The sequence below is a fragment of the Eucyclogobius newberryi genome, unplaced genomic scaffold (assembly GCF_026437365.1).
Source record: "Eucyclogobius newberryi isolate DKJ021-1_F unplaced genomic scaffold, fEucNew1.0.hap1 SCAF_9, whole genome shotgun sequence".
NCBI lineage: Eukaryota > Metazoa > Chordata > Actinopteri > Gobiiformes > Gobiidae > Eucyclogobius > Eucyclogobius newberryi.
In genome coordinates, this window is record NW_027316532.1 from 25,539,820 (window position 1) to 25,554,850 (window position 15,031).

The 15,031-nt window shown below is 44.5% G+C and overlaps 1 protein-coding gene across 1 annotated transcript; it reads right to left on the reverse strand.

Annotated features, from left to right (window-relative positions):
• Window positions 1-407: 407 nt before the first annotated feature.
• LOC140353855 (PH domain leucine-rich repeat-containing protein phosphatase 1-like) lies at window positions 408-14,712 on the reverse strand. The gene is made up of 17 exons (XM_072438611.1): window positions 12,781-14,712; window positions 8,174-8,370; window positions 7,781-7,906; window positions 7,530-7,678; window positions 6,591-6,737; window positions 5,386-5,613; window positions 4,991-5,193; window positions 4,859-4,919; window positions 4,684-4,779; window positions 3,953-4,108; window positions 3,675-3,875; window positions 3,440-3,602; window positions 3,095-3,225; window positions 2,886-3,002; window positions 2,585-2,779; window positions 2,262-2,499; window positions 408-2,185 (listed from the first exon to the last, which is right to left on the reverse strand). The coding sequence occupies exons 1-17, from the start codon at window positions 14,384-14,386 to the stop codon at window positions 1,052-1,054; spliced, it is 5,148 nt and encodes a 1,715-aa protein (XP_072294712.1). The 5' UTR covers window positions 14,387-14,712; the 3' UTR covers window positions 408-1,051.
• Between the last annotated feature and the right edge of the window lie 319 nt (window positions 14,713-15,031).

The window sequence follows — 15,031 nt, forward strand, 5'->3', positions numbered from 1 at the left end:
ATTTTAGCCTATTCAGTCCCGTCAGGCGTTGCCTGGTCAGGTCCCGTCCGCTCCAGAGGCTTCCTGCCAGCCATGACCTCAGTGTGCGTCCCCTCTGCTGCTGGACAAAGAGCCACACATGCACAAAGACACAGCAGTGGTGGAACTGTTGAGTTGAGACATAATTACTAACAAGAGAGATTCTCCAGAGCGATTCACTAAAGTCCAGTTCTACATACCATCCCAGAACACACAATGCCGTTATTGTAGTTCACAGGCACAAACATCACAGCATGTTATGACCAGGTAGAACCACAAACCTGTCCATTTTATATTCTGCGTCTATTTCCAAAGTTGTGATGAGTTTAGGTTAACCAATGTGTCATTCAAGAAAAGTGATCACAAAAATCAAAGTCCATACAAACGTGTATCAGAAATCTTAATTTATTTTATAGCAAAAGTAGCTCTCTTGTGCGATTTGCCTTTGTCTGTAGACTGTAACACTGTTCTAAGAACATTCTTTGAGCTGGTAATCACTGGGTTTCTCCCATTCAGCTTTGACTTGCACTGCAGCACCACTCTCCACTCCAGCCCCAATAACACAAATCTGGAGATTCAGTTCTATGAAATAATCATATTTTCTCTTAGAGAATATTAGTACACTCCAGTGACTCTGTCACCTAAAAGTAATTAACTATGAGTTAGTTCTAGAGTTCATCAACTCAACAATAAGGCCAACATCATAACCCATAACAGAAATGTCAACCAACAAAATGGAATGGTCTGTTCATAAAAGTACCATTTGACATAGAATCAGTCACAATTGTTGAAGGTCATTCAAAGTGCTTTTGGATGAATGATATGATAAAAATTAAAATTTCACTTGACAATTAACACAAATTGTTATAAAATTGCATTGCCTTTTGGGGACATACAGTTAACAGTAGAAAAATAACAAAAAAACCTAACAAAAGTAATTTAGTAAAGCATGTTTCGAGCTTACTACTGTCAAATCTTAAATGCTGGAAAGAGACAGTGGTGCTTTTAGGAATGGGACATTTCTAAATGCAAGTTAGAGGGGAGTCACAAAATAGTCTGCAGGTTTCTGGTAGGTGTGAGTTTGCTGGTTGTGTGCCTGCATTTGCTCTTGCTGCTGCTGCTGGATGATCTGACGCACCTCCTCCTCCAGCTCCGGGGGGATGATGAGCTGGTCGTCGGGGTCTGGCTGTGAAGGTGCGTTGAAGTAGCCTCCCTGTTTCCTGACAGGGGCGTCTGCCGCCTCCTCGATCACATCCTGGCTCTGGGCTTGACAAGCCACAGAGCCATTAGCCCTGGCTCTGCGTCCCAGAGTACCAGAGCGGGCCTCAGCACTGAGGCAGGGAGAGGATGGGGGTACGGGCGAGTGGGAGGCCTGTGCGGGCTCCTGATGCATTGTGCTGGAGGGAGGACAGCTAATCTGGTGAATTTGTAAGTTTGTCTGTGGAGAGGGACGTTCCCGACCATTCAAACAGTGAACATCAGCTTCGACTTCTACACGACTTCCATTAGAGAAAACCCCCGCAATGGGTTCTTCATCCTCACTATCCAGCCCATTGTCGGACAGAGCTCCAGAGAACTGCCTCTGGAAGCTACCTCCTCCTGCTGGTCTCCGTGCTCCGGCCCGACCTGGCAGACTTAAGTGTGCTGCTGTGGGCTCGGCCTGTGGAGGTGGTTCTTCTGAAGAGGCTGTGGAGCCCACCTCACTGCTCATTTCTGACATGCTCAGCTCACTGCTCAGCTCGCTCACAGTCCCTGATGAGGGTGGAGGTAAAGGAATGCTTCCATCACTGGCTTGATAGGGGTGTGTGCTGGTGTGTACCCCAGGCCCAGGGCTCGGGGGAGGGGGCGGTGGCTCACAGAAACAGCAGCAGTCTTCGGTCACACTCAGTCGTACGACTACAGCACTTAAACTGTCCGCACAGCCGTAGCTCTGAGCCAGAGTAACCAGCTTCTTTGCAGCCGCCAGGGCATCAGGAACATTCCTGATGGCCTCCACGGCTTCAGTAGGAGACAACATTTCCCACAAACCCCTGCTTCCCAAGAGGAAGAACTCATCTTGTGGGGTGAGGGTGACAGTGGACACATGTGGGCGAGGGGTGACTGCTGGGCAAAGGAAGGAGTAGCCCATAATCCTGGTGCAGTCGGTTACACCGCTCACCTTGTTATCCTAAGGACAAAATCAGACAAAGTGAGATGAAATAAAATTGTATTTAGTCATTTTGCCCATTTACAGAGCATCTTACCTCTGTGATGATGGCATTATGCTGCCGTACTCTCTGGTACTCCACTTCCTCCTTCACAGTGTGCACAGTGGAAAGTTGCATAGCTTTGCCATCTCGGCACAGCACGGCTTGGCAGCGGCCCACATTGGCAGTCTTGAGAGTAAAACAGCCACTGTGCTCCCCAGGTGCCACAGGGTCGTGTCTAATGTGACACAAAGCTGCTGAGCCGCCCATCCTCTGTCCTGCTGTGCCCAGCTTTCTGCAGCGCAGCACAGACAATTCATCAGTCTCTGAGCCTCTGACTTCACAGGATCAGGCTTGCAGAGGGCCACACTAATGCTTACCTTTGCATTGTTAGAAAAGTGCTGGTCATGTAGTCCTCTTGCCTTTGTGCCCTGTGAAGTTCTTCTGTCAATACATCTCCCATTGTGCACTGTAGCAAATAAGGAATGTCCACATTTTTGTCTCCATCAAACACTCCATATAGCGCCTCTCGAACCCCACAGAAGCTGTCCAGGGCCAGCGCTGCCACACACAACCTATAAGAAATGCACAACAATTATTTGTTGGTCACAGAATCCACACCTGAATAGCCTAACCGTCAGCTGTGTAGTAGGTATAAATATACAGCGCTCAGATACACACTTGTTTTTGACTCCGGAGGCCTCTGTGTAACTATGGCTCCAGACCGAAGGCGCCCCTTGTCGCTCACTGACACATGGCGCTGAGGGAGATGGATCAACCCTGAAGCAGCGGATGTTACTGCACAGGAGAAAAAGTAACGTCAGTTCACTTTGGGGCTGAAAACCTTTAATAAGTATTCTTATTACAAGCAAAGAATAGGATTCGCATACTTGAGGAGCTCTAGGCTCTTGTGGTCCAAGTTGAGCCGAGGGTTTCCCGTTAGATCCAGTTCCTGGAGTCTTGCAGGAAGACTCTCAGGGAGGGACACCTCTGTGAGCTCATTGCAGCTCAAGTCCACACACTGCAAGGACAGGGTATATTTTATAGAATAGAATGCAATTGTCAGCACAAATTAATAGTTTCTTTGAGGTGTGGTCTTATACTAGGATACTTATACTGTTTTCTTTTTTAATATATCTTTTTGATCCCGGTCTAGAGTACCATAATCCCAATCTTTTTTTTTTTTAAGATATGAGCCACAAGCCACTTGTTAGAAAACTTCAGATTATTGTAACCTTAATCTCCGGCAGCTGGAGGACCTCGGGGAAGGCGTTGATGCCGTTGGAGTGGGCAGAGAGTGTGTGCAGGCGCTGACAGCTCAGGATGGTGGTGGGCACAGTCCTCAGCCTGTTACCACTCAGGTCCAGTTCCTCTAGCTTCTCTAGTCGGGCCAGTTTACTGCAACATCCAAACTTAAATTAAACTCAGAAAATAGGGCCATGTAAAGAGAAACATGTGGAGTAGAACTACCTGGCTGTGAAGGTCTGTAGCTGGTTGTATGCGAGGTGAAGCACTCGCAGATGGCTGTGTCCAGTGAGGAGCGGCACACACTTGTCCGTCAGGCAGTTGTTGGTCAGATAAAGCTCCTCCAGGAGGCTGAAGCCATCCTCGGACAGGCTGGCTGGAGGGAGGTTTTCCAGTTTATTGGCCGAAACGTTGAGGTATCGCAAACTAGGATAAAAAGTCATAAAATCCATCAAGAGTCTGGAAACAGTTTGGAGAACATTGAATATACATGTTCTTTATACCTTTGTGCTTTGATGAATAAGTTGCTTGGGAGTTCAGTGAAATGATTGTGCTGCAGATCCAGCACCTCCAGCTGTGATCTCTCGAGCCTCTCAGCCAGCCGGCACACATTGTTCCAGCCAGCAAGCAGTTTTCTCAAACTCCCCGAGGACAGCAGTCTGCAACACACAAACAACCAGAGGAATGAAGAGCCGAACTAAAAATAAACACATTTCTGACCTGCCCAACAGTACTTCCTGAGACCTGCAATTGACAGCAGGATTGCACCAGACAATACAATGTGGGAGACCACTAGAGGCAATTTAATCTGTCTCCTTGCACAAGATGGGTTTTAGTCAAAAATAATTGACTGTTGTGAAATACTACTTTGTAACCGGTCCCAGTTTCAGGAGGGTTGCTATTTATAACACATAAAACATGGTCAGAACTTTATAATAGCAAAGTCAATGTTTTCAACCTTTTTTGTTGTTGAAAAGATGCAGTGGCACACCTTCTACAAAAACATGTTTAAATTGCTCCAGATATGAAAAAAAAATTCAATAATAATGTCTGTGTCACCGTGTCTGGCACCAGAGAGGAATTTTGCATTATGGGCCGTTTTTGTGTCTCTTATGGTTCAAAAAATTTGCTCGGGCTTTTATTATATTAAATAATTAAATCCAAACTAGATTTTTTTTCCAAGAAAAAGCCCAGCCCACTGGTTGTGAGCCATGTAATGACCACTGTAACTTACTGTGTTGGTAGTTCGGTAAGACAATTATGATTAAGGTCCAGCACCTCGAGTTTCCCACTTTCACCAAGCCAGTCAGGCAAAGAGCACAGCATGTTCCTAGGAGAAAAGACATGAAGTTAGATCAAGTACAAAGACACAACTACATTGAAAAGAAGCTCTGTGTGCTGCTTCGTACCAGGATAAATCCACAACAGTCAGATTCTCTGGGACAGGTGCAACGTCCAGCTGCTTTAGCGCTACAAAAACACCAGAACATACATGAGCTCAGTGTTGCACATTGGATGGATTTAAATGGATAGAGAAATACCATTATGTGCAGCATGCAGACTCTTGAGGGCCTGGCCACTGACTCGGAGCAGAGACAAGGAGTTTCTGTCACAGCGGAGGACTTCAAGCTTGGACAAACATCTAACATCCAGATCCCGCAGGCTTGTGTCCCTCAGGTCAAGCTGGACAATGTGAACCAGTTGCTCCGTGTCTCCTGCCGTCACTGTGTGGAGCCGGTTCAGCCTGTGGAACACAGAGAGATAAAAGATGCACTCATTATAGTATTTTTTTTATCCTAAATTCATGCTTGCATCATACAAAAAAGCCAAAATGAAACAACAGGGAAAAGATTTTGCCAGTTAGCTTATTGGAAAGCCTGTGTTTCCGATCAGCAGTAGTTCCGGTATTATTTCTATAAAAAGCTGACATATTCACCTGACGTCTATGTGCCGAGCAGGCAGCCACTGCAGGCCCGGCATGTCCAGGACGGAGAGTTGGTTCCCAGCCAAACACAGCCTCTCTAAGCCCCGCAGCTTTTCCAAGATCGAAGGGACCGAGCTGAAGCAGTTAAAGGATAAACCCAGGTATGTGAGGCTGTCCAGAGAGCCCAGCTCAGCAGGCAAAGAACTCAGACAGTTCCCGTCCAAGAGAAGAGTCTGCAGACTGCACCAAACAAACACAAGGTAATTAGTGGTCTTTGAGCAATCGCTGCCACGTGGGACTATTGGCCTCTAAATTAAAACACCAAAAGAAGGATCTGCAAAGTAGCTCAACTTGGATGACAAGCAGCTAGAGATGATTTATAAATGCAAGTTTAAAACCTATTTGGATGTGTGCGTCTTTTTCAACTTTACTATTGTAAATGTCTATAAAACACATAAGAATACTATTGCTGAAAATGCAATGTAGTTGTATTAGGGCTGCCACGATTAATCAACTAATTGTGGCTAGTGGACTATTTATTTTTAGCAATTTAAAGTATTCATAGTTGTATTTTGAGAATTGTAATTGTTATCTGGAGTATACAGACTAACACACGCCATAAGACCTTTTATAACCAAGACAGTGGCATCATCATCAAAATGCAAAAAAAAAAAAAAATCAATAATACACTTTAGTCATAAATATTTTCTATCCAAAAGTTTTCAGTCACCATTTTCAACCTTTATTTAGTTGATCAAGTATTTAAAAGGTCTCAGTGAACAATAGAAATAATTGCTGACCAGTCAACTACTAAAACAATTATTAGTTGAGGCAAGTTTTTTTTTTAGTTTTTCTTACTCTTTAATATCTTAAACGAGCATAAGAACAACACAAAGAGCCTGGATATGAAAAGTGTAAACAAGACCCCTACAGCACATGGATGAATGAACCAGGGACAGCATGACTCTGCACAAGACTCTGTGAAGCTTCATGCATTGGGATTCTGGGGCTGTGCCAGACTTTCATTGAATACACAGAGAAACTAATCTGCTTTGTTGGAATCAAAACAAAAAAGCCTGCCTGGAGCCTATGTCAGCAAAGACTAGGTCACAGAGGACAAGCTCTGTTCTTGGGCATCAACTGAGGAAATGATCATCACCATCATCCATAAAAGCGGCCCCGGGGTCTTTATTATTGCTTTTTTGGACTCTACTCACTTGTGCATGGTTTCCAGTTCTGAAGGGAGGCACGAGAGTTGGTTTCCAGACAAGTTGAGTTCAGTGAGAGAAGTGATATCACACAAGGCCAGTGGGAATTCAGTCAAAGTGTTATTGGACACACTCAGGCTTCTCAGCTTGCAGAACCTTTGAACAAAAGTTTATCAGCGTTAATCCCGGGCAATAACCAAATAAATCAAATGCATGTAGGGCCATTACATAACAGCTGCATGATAAAGGTTAAACCATATCTCAGGGACGGGACAGAGGCAAAACAAGAAGTATCTACGCTATTTTAAGCTTGGTGTTTACACAGACCTTTCCCTAAACAGTTTCAGGTAATAAGTGTGTTATAATCTACTTCAGAAAGGGGCCGGTGTGAGAGGCCGGGGAGAGGGGCCGAGCTAGAGCTGTGTCCTTTTGAAGAAAGACACACGAACAACTCGGAAAAACACGGCCTGGGAAGTAGCAGTTTAAAAAAAGAACAATGGCTGTATTTATTTTAATCAGCAACATGACAGCCTTCAGGAGAATTTACACTCAACATAAGAGTAAATAAATGGCCCAAATCACAAACAAAACATTTCACATCACACTGCAGTAGACGGTTGATAAGAAGCATAACAAGGATCATTTGTTGAGATCTATTAAACTGATTTGATCATTGGTTTGAAGGGCCTTGTGACAGAAACACAATATGTAACGACCTGGTCAGAGAAAAAGAAAAGCCCTCAGCCCCCGGGGGTCAGTCAGATGAATGTCAAATCTTTCATTACAACTGCAGCTCTCTTTTAATCATTTAAACCACACAACGGCCCCACACGGACAAGTTCTGGGTAATAAGATCTAAGCTGCTTCCCCTAAAACCATATGGGAGCTCCACGCTATGGGACATTCTATGAATTTAATGACAATAAAGGAGGAACACAAGAGGCTTACCTGGTGAGCGCTGGAACACCTTTGTGCAGGGACAGGAAGTTGTTTTTGAGATTGAGGTGCGTTAGGTCCTGGCTGTAATAGAGCTGAGTGGGCAGCTCCTCTAGGCTGCAGCACGACAGATCCACAGAGTTCACCCTCTGAGATGCAATCTGACAAAGCAAAAATACAATGTCATTGTATGAATTAGCATTATACATATTTTGTCACAATGTCACCAATACAGCCAGAGATGAGTGAACAGGTGGTGTTACCTTGGACGCAGTGCGGTGCCAGCGGAGGTGCTCTGTGTACGAGTCATAGCTGATGTAGTACGTCTGACTCTGGGGACCAGCAGAACTGAATGCAAGACAATGACTGTGACGTTTTATTTCCTCCACCTGTGAATAATATTGGGTTTATTTAAGCTTTGTTGGATCTTGAATAAAAAATGTCATGCACAATTTAAAGTGTACAATGCTGAATGTTAGAGCTCTTCTAACAGACACACAGAGTTGTTTAATGTATAAACCATTTAGTTGCATCTAATTTTAGTGCCTTCTAGTGTGTGTGAACACCTTGGTAGTTCTTGGAAAAACTTTCCGTATCCTACTGTACATCCTGCCTTTATTGTTTGTGACTATCCCAAACAGAGCGCTTCAAAGTACCTTTCCGCCAATGAGAGGGAGGATGTGCATCTTGCCCGTGTGGGCGTGCTTCACAGACGATACTATCAGACAGGTTCCACTCAGCGTGACCTGCCTCTTTGACCAGCGGTTCACAGGCAGAGCCAGCTTCCCTTTCCTCACGTTGAACACCCCTGAAAGCTGCATGCGCTCCGAGCCTCCGACGCTGCGAGGTTTACCTGGGAGCAGAAAGAGGAGACATTAGCGCATGCTCATGGGGTTTATTTTTATAGTGACATTTCTGCACAGTGGACAGTGTTATTTTTACTCTTTTGGATTTTATGAATCGCAACAATCACACTAGGCTCCCCTTTCACCAACACAATGGTTATGTAAGTGAATGGAAGTCAACAGTCTGTGGGCAAAGCACGTGAGCAGCCACTCAGGCGTGATTTGTGACCCTTACACTTACGCAGAACGTTTCAGTCACCACTGCAGCAGAAACAGCCTTTGTGGAGAAACAATAACTACAACAGAAAATACTTGCTCTCGAGACCGATCATCATCATTTTAATGTAATTATAAAATCTATTAGAAATCTTTCCGTTTTGGCTGTATAGGCTTTTGTTGTCTGCTCGGAGGATCACATGGGAAAGGGAGACACATGAAGAGTTGATCCACAAAGAGGCTTGAAATCAGATTAGCCTGTTGTGTAATGCCTTAGAACACCAGCCCAGATCCTCTCCGCTGCCATTCTCCGGTGACTTAAACAAAACGCCACTTAGGTTTCACTGGGACTAAGCTGCTTCTCAGTGTGACCGACTGATGGCATCACTTTTACAAGAAAGGACCACTTATTCTGGGTTGACTCACCAATAAAGCAGTGTAATCAATCAATAGAAAAAAGTCAACAAAACTGTAGAATATGCCCACCCTTTTTTGGGCGGTGAAGCTAACCTTAGGTTCATTCATACGCCCTTTCCTTCCGTCCATTTCTCTCAACATCCTGTCGCTCATCAAGCCACGGTGAGTCATTTCCTATTCTGGTCTGTCAAGGACCGCTTGGAGCATCATTCTTTGTGCATACCTTTTGAACCCATGTGGTATTGTTGGGTGGAAGTTGGAAGGTCATTTTGTTTCTGTTCATAGAAAAGTTGTATTATATGTTTTAGGGTAAGACACAGTGACAGGATCCATGTAGTGAAAGTTCAAATGTAAGATATTAGAACTTAATCTGATCTAGAAAGGTAAATTCATCATCAATTCAAGTTCATCCCCAAAATAACACCTTTTTATGGTTCTACAACAAAATGTAGTTTATGATATATGGATTTAAAAAGATCAAACTACTCAACTCAATACCTGAACTTTGTAAAAGGTCATGTAAACCTTTGTAACATCTGCTTCAAAGAGGAAAATGATTGAAATTGTAGTCCTTTCAGACGTTCAAGATAAATTCAAGGCTGAAAACGCGAGTAGATGAGAAGAAAGATGCGTTTGTGGTGCGAGTTTGGAATTCGCTCTGTGGTGTTTGACCTCTGAAGAAGAGAGAGCGGCTGCATACGAGCTGGAGGGGAGTCTGCTCCTCTGACCACCGTCTCCAAACACAGAGGAGGTGAAATCTGAGTTCCAATGAGGTCACTTTTCTCATACATCAGCATTGTGAGTGTGCGGCGCAGAGGGAGAGGGACATCTTTGTCAAATGGGTTCTGCTGACCTGGGACGGATAGGGTTGTCAAAAAGAACCGACACCTTAAACGAGTATCAAAACTGCTCATTTGAACAGGCAGTGATGCTGAACAAAGATGTAATGTTCTGAATAGTTTTAGAATAGTTTGATTGATCTATATCAGAACTACATATGTAAATTCAACTGTACATTTTGTATACATAGCCTATTTTTGAGTACAAAGCCATTTTAATTTTTTCATCAAATGGCCTATTTTCATCCTATAGCAAATTGAAATTATTTTTCTTTTTGACTTGTATAGGTTGTTTTTATCATTGTTCGTTTTATGTTGCACCGAATCACCAACGCAAGCTCCTATGTTTGTGAACACTAGAATGATGTTTTTAATTGTAATTGTGTCATCAAAAAGTATTGAGCCATTCTCTCAAGTTCGAATTTTTAGTAACTTGATGACACTGGGGCCAGATTAGTCAGAAGTTAATCAATAAAAAAAAATAAGAATAGTTTAAGAATAGTCTTGATCGGCATAAGAGCCAGAACAAAGACCACATGTGATATTACAGAAACAACGGCAATTATTTTGTACATTCTACTGTTAATTAAAAAAATATGATATATAAAGCATCAATTGATAGGCACAACACAACCTCAGTTATGCAGTTAAGGATTGGAGAAAAACTAGCAATTCAGTGTCTTTTTTAATCTTGTGAGGGTGGATTCATTTTTAGAAACATCATTGCGTTGCATGCATGTCATAATTAACTTTATAATTATCACACACAGGCAACTTCTTTTTCTGTGAAAGGCCTAATGAGTTCTATGATTACATTTGTTATTTCTGTCTTTGTAGGTTTGTCTTATTTCATTCCTAAAGTGACAGCCGTGTTTTGGCAAAGTCCCACGATCTCTTATAACCATCACTTTGAGTTTCTGTTCATAAATGTTTCTTTTCATAGTGGTCCATCTGCAGAGCGCTGTTCCCCGCTGCATTCCTGTATTTTCTGTAGGATCCCTGAGCTGGGGGGTAAAGAGGAAATGGGGACACGCCACACGCACACGCCCATTTCCATTAGACACGAGGAAGGACGGCCTATTGTGTAACAGTTGACGGTACGTTTGGACAGCAGGAGCGCTCGTTGTGCCGCTTGTGCAATTAGAATAATATAGTTTCAGATTTATTTTTATGTTTCACACGTTTGACAAGCTTCTCGACGTGGTTTGCATTAGATAATTGTACAGCAGTAAAGATCTACAGCCAAGCATGTGGTTTGAGGCAGAGGAAAACATTTGAATATGTTCTATTTAATAGCACTTATATAAGGGATGGAAAGGATTTTTACATAATTTACAATAAAAATAAAATGGTTTAGTTCACATTTATGATTTATTATATTTTTTTTCTTTCATTGTAGCACTGCTTTTTCAGAACTACAGCTTCTCAACAAGTGTAACTCACCAGCGTTTAACCCACGTTTTGTCTGTGCCAAATGCTCACCCATGGGGGGGGAAATCTCACAAGATCATTTTCCACATATGTGCACAATCTTGTTGCAGCAATTTTATCTCGCCAGATCTTGTGGGGCCAGATCTTGTGGGGCCAGATCTTGTGGGGCCAGATCTTTTCCCAGCCATAGTTATTCATTGCTGCTGTTTATGTTGAGAAATCTGTAAAGCCATTTTATTTTGACAAATAAAATCTAAATGAAAATTGTGAGCTACATATCGGCCATATTCGTTCACTCTTCTATGACCAGAGTGGCCAATGGGCTGACTGGGGAGTATGTGGCTGCCAATCTGCGCCACCTGCCTGAACACCACCAGCCTCGTGCACACAGTACATTCACACAGGCAAGTCAGGTGTCTTGCTCAAGGACACAGTAGCAGTCTTTGTGTAGGTATTGTACAGTCAGTCACAAATAGGGGAGGACAATATTGACAAATTACCATCTTGATAACAATATTGATTAACAATGCATCAATAAATGTACTAAAATGTGCCTGTAAATGTTCCAGAGGTTCAACTCTAAACATGAATGGACCATAAACTAACCGCAAAAGGGAAGAAATATCACTTTATACCCTTGTTCGGGACATTACACTAGACGTCACTTTGAGGTCATTCTTAATAGTTTTTAAATTGTAAATAGACTATATACTAACTTTGCATATCTCAAAACAGCAATTGCAATATCATAAATGTTTTGATACATCTCCCACTTCTAGATACAGATTATTATTATTATTATTATTATGTTTCTAAAATAACCAATACCGGCTAAACTACCATAACCATTTACTATAATCCACTGTACTGTACATTCATGCCTCATATGTATTGAGAATTTGATACAAAGGCAGATGCAGAGACACTGACCAATGAAACCTATACTGTATCTATTGATCTCAGACTGTATGGCCTTCTTATGTTTGCGCCGCAGGTTTAAATACAAAAACAAGGTCAAAAACACTGGCACATTTTGCTAATCCCAGATCATGGCTTGTTTTCCCATCCTCTTACATGACAGAGTGTCAGCAAAACAGGGTCCGTACCAACACAAAGCATGAACCCTAAGCAGGTTTGGTTTTTTTGGCTCACCTAAAGAGTGCACCAGTCACCTCCAGATGTGTCTCACTCCAGTACAAACAGGCAGGGGGGGCGGGGCGGCTTCATGGCCACAACACTGGGCTTTGTCACAGCGGGACAATTGAATGTACTTGTTGAACAGTCTGACTAACCAAACACAACGATGGCACTCGCGGCACAATCAGAGTGGACGCACAATGAACAAGCCGAAGCAAAGCTGGAGTGTGTGACTATCCGCTATTAGCTTAATAACGTAGAAAGGAGATGAGTGTAATAAACTGCCCCGTCCAGTACAGGGACAATTTCATTTCAACATCCCATTAGGCCACTTGTAATTGTTAGTTGGTTTGAATTATTAGCTGTTGCAGGACTTACCGAAATAAAAGCGAATGAGACAGCCGATTTCAGGATTCATGCCCTCCTCCTGCACCCTCCACGGATCCTCGAAGCCCAGATTGGTCAGGTACTCGTTTAGTATCTGCAGAGGCTTTTCGTCATCCTCCAGTCTCCGCACCACTCCGCCGTGCAGTTGGAGGAAGAGGGCCGGGGTGGGACTTGTATTGATGGGCTCGGGCCATAGCCTGCTGCCTCTGGGGACGTCTGGCTCTTGCTGGACAGATGCCTGGCTTGTGAGGGGCCTGGTCTGCGAGCTGCTGGGACACTTGGATGGAGGTGTGATTAATCTCTCGGTGTTATCGCCCACTGCAGTGCCATTGTCTAATGTGCTTTTCTCTGGTTTGGATGTGCTGCACGGGTTTGTGGCGGAGGGCAGCTGGTCAGCAGCAGAGGAGCTGGGCAGGTGTGTCGGAGAAGACGCCAGGTCAACTTCATCTGAGGAGCTCTCGAAAGGGTCAGGGTCTTCTGGGGCACTGTCACAGTTTGGGCTCTGCACTGAGGAGTCTGTCCCCTGAACTCCTTCACTCAGTGAGTCTCCGTGCTCCGTGCTCCTAGGTCCACCTAGACTGAAGTCCTCACACGTGCTGCTCTCCATGTCAGAGCCCGAGTACACACCATAACAGTCACCTGCACTCAGACTCAGATCCATACCAATGTCATTCAAACACACTTCTGAGGATGAATTACTGGCATTCTTGTCCTCCAGCATCAGGCTAGGAGGCAGTTTTGCATCGTGATAACAGTGTTTTGAGCCTTTACTGTAGTCTAAGTCATCATTATAGTCATCCTTGAGGTTTCGGATATCCAAAGCCTCAGTTAGACTTCCACTGTCACTTCCATGTCCTTCCCGCTCTTGATCATCAGCCACAGCAGTAGTCTTACACGTTATTCTCAAAAGGGCTCCAGACTTGCTCCCTGCCACTTTCATTGCCACCTCCTGGGCACATGTGTCCACGGTGCACAGCACTGGCCGGGGGTAAGAAGGCGTGAGCCAGTCGTGCACATGGATACAGCCGCGCCGCAGATCAGACCTCACCCAAGTCTTATCAGAGACCTGAAGCTGCTTGGTCTGTTTCTGTCGGAGGAAAGTCTTCCTGTCCAGGCTGAGGGTGCTGAGGGGGGAGGCGGTGGGAGCAGTGGTGGTCTCTGCAGAGGACACGGGTGCGCAGCTCGTGGTTGGCGAAGCTCCGAGAGATAAATTCCTCTTGTGCCGCTGCCGTCGTCTCCCCAACAGAGAGTTGACAGAAGTGGTGCTATTGGCAGATGTTAGATTGTAAATGTTGGCTGTTTTAGCGGTGGGCATGTTGATGTTTTTGGCCGCGCCACCCAGAGCGTTGGCAACTTGGTTTTGGTAGATTCCGTTTCTTATCGCGATCTGGAGAAGGGAGGTGGCCGCCAGTCCTTTCCCGAAGAGTTTCGCCTCTGCGCCGCCGCCCTCATCCTCCGCAATGGAGGGTCTCTTCCCCGCGCACAGCGGCGTGGAGCCACTGATCCTCACCGAGAGGGTGTCACTTTTAAAGTCAGGCGGCCCCTGTGGTGTCGGAGTTAAATGATCACCACCCCCTCTGTCCTTTTCACTTTCCATCCCGTAGGTCCACGGCGCTAGCCGCTTCAGGTGAAGGCTAGTCCGCTTTAGCCTGGTGTTAGCCCGCGTTAGCTCCTTAGCTCACAGCCGCTAGCTCCGGTGAACAGTCTCGTTACTTCTGGAAAAATATGAACGTGTCCGCGTTAGCCTCGCATGCTAAAGAAGGAGTGCGCAGTTCGTCCCGGGACTTGATCCGCTACATCATCCCATCCCAGTGTGTGCCCGTTAGCCCGCAGACAGGAGCTAACCGGCGGGTCCCGATGTCGAGCCTCCCGCAGCTCGTCGCCATGGAGCTGGTCTGACTCTGTAACTGTACGAGACACGGACACCGTGCGCAGGGCGGGGTCTCATTGCATATGAATTATGACGCCTTCACGGACCACGTACCGACTCGGAAATTATTATGTCAACGTCTAATCGTGTTGTTTTGGGTGAAGCAGCCTAAATAAAGCATCTAAAATGACTTTGGTTCAATTTATTCTCCATTGTAAATATAGATATTATTAACAAAGTTGTAGTTTTAGACAAAAATCACAAAATGACAGTTATAACATGTGAAAATTATAACATGCAGTATAAAATAATACAAAATTGAATACGTTACAGTAGCAAACTTTTTTTTTTTTTCCTTTGACAGTGAAACAC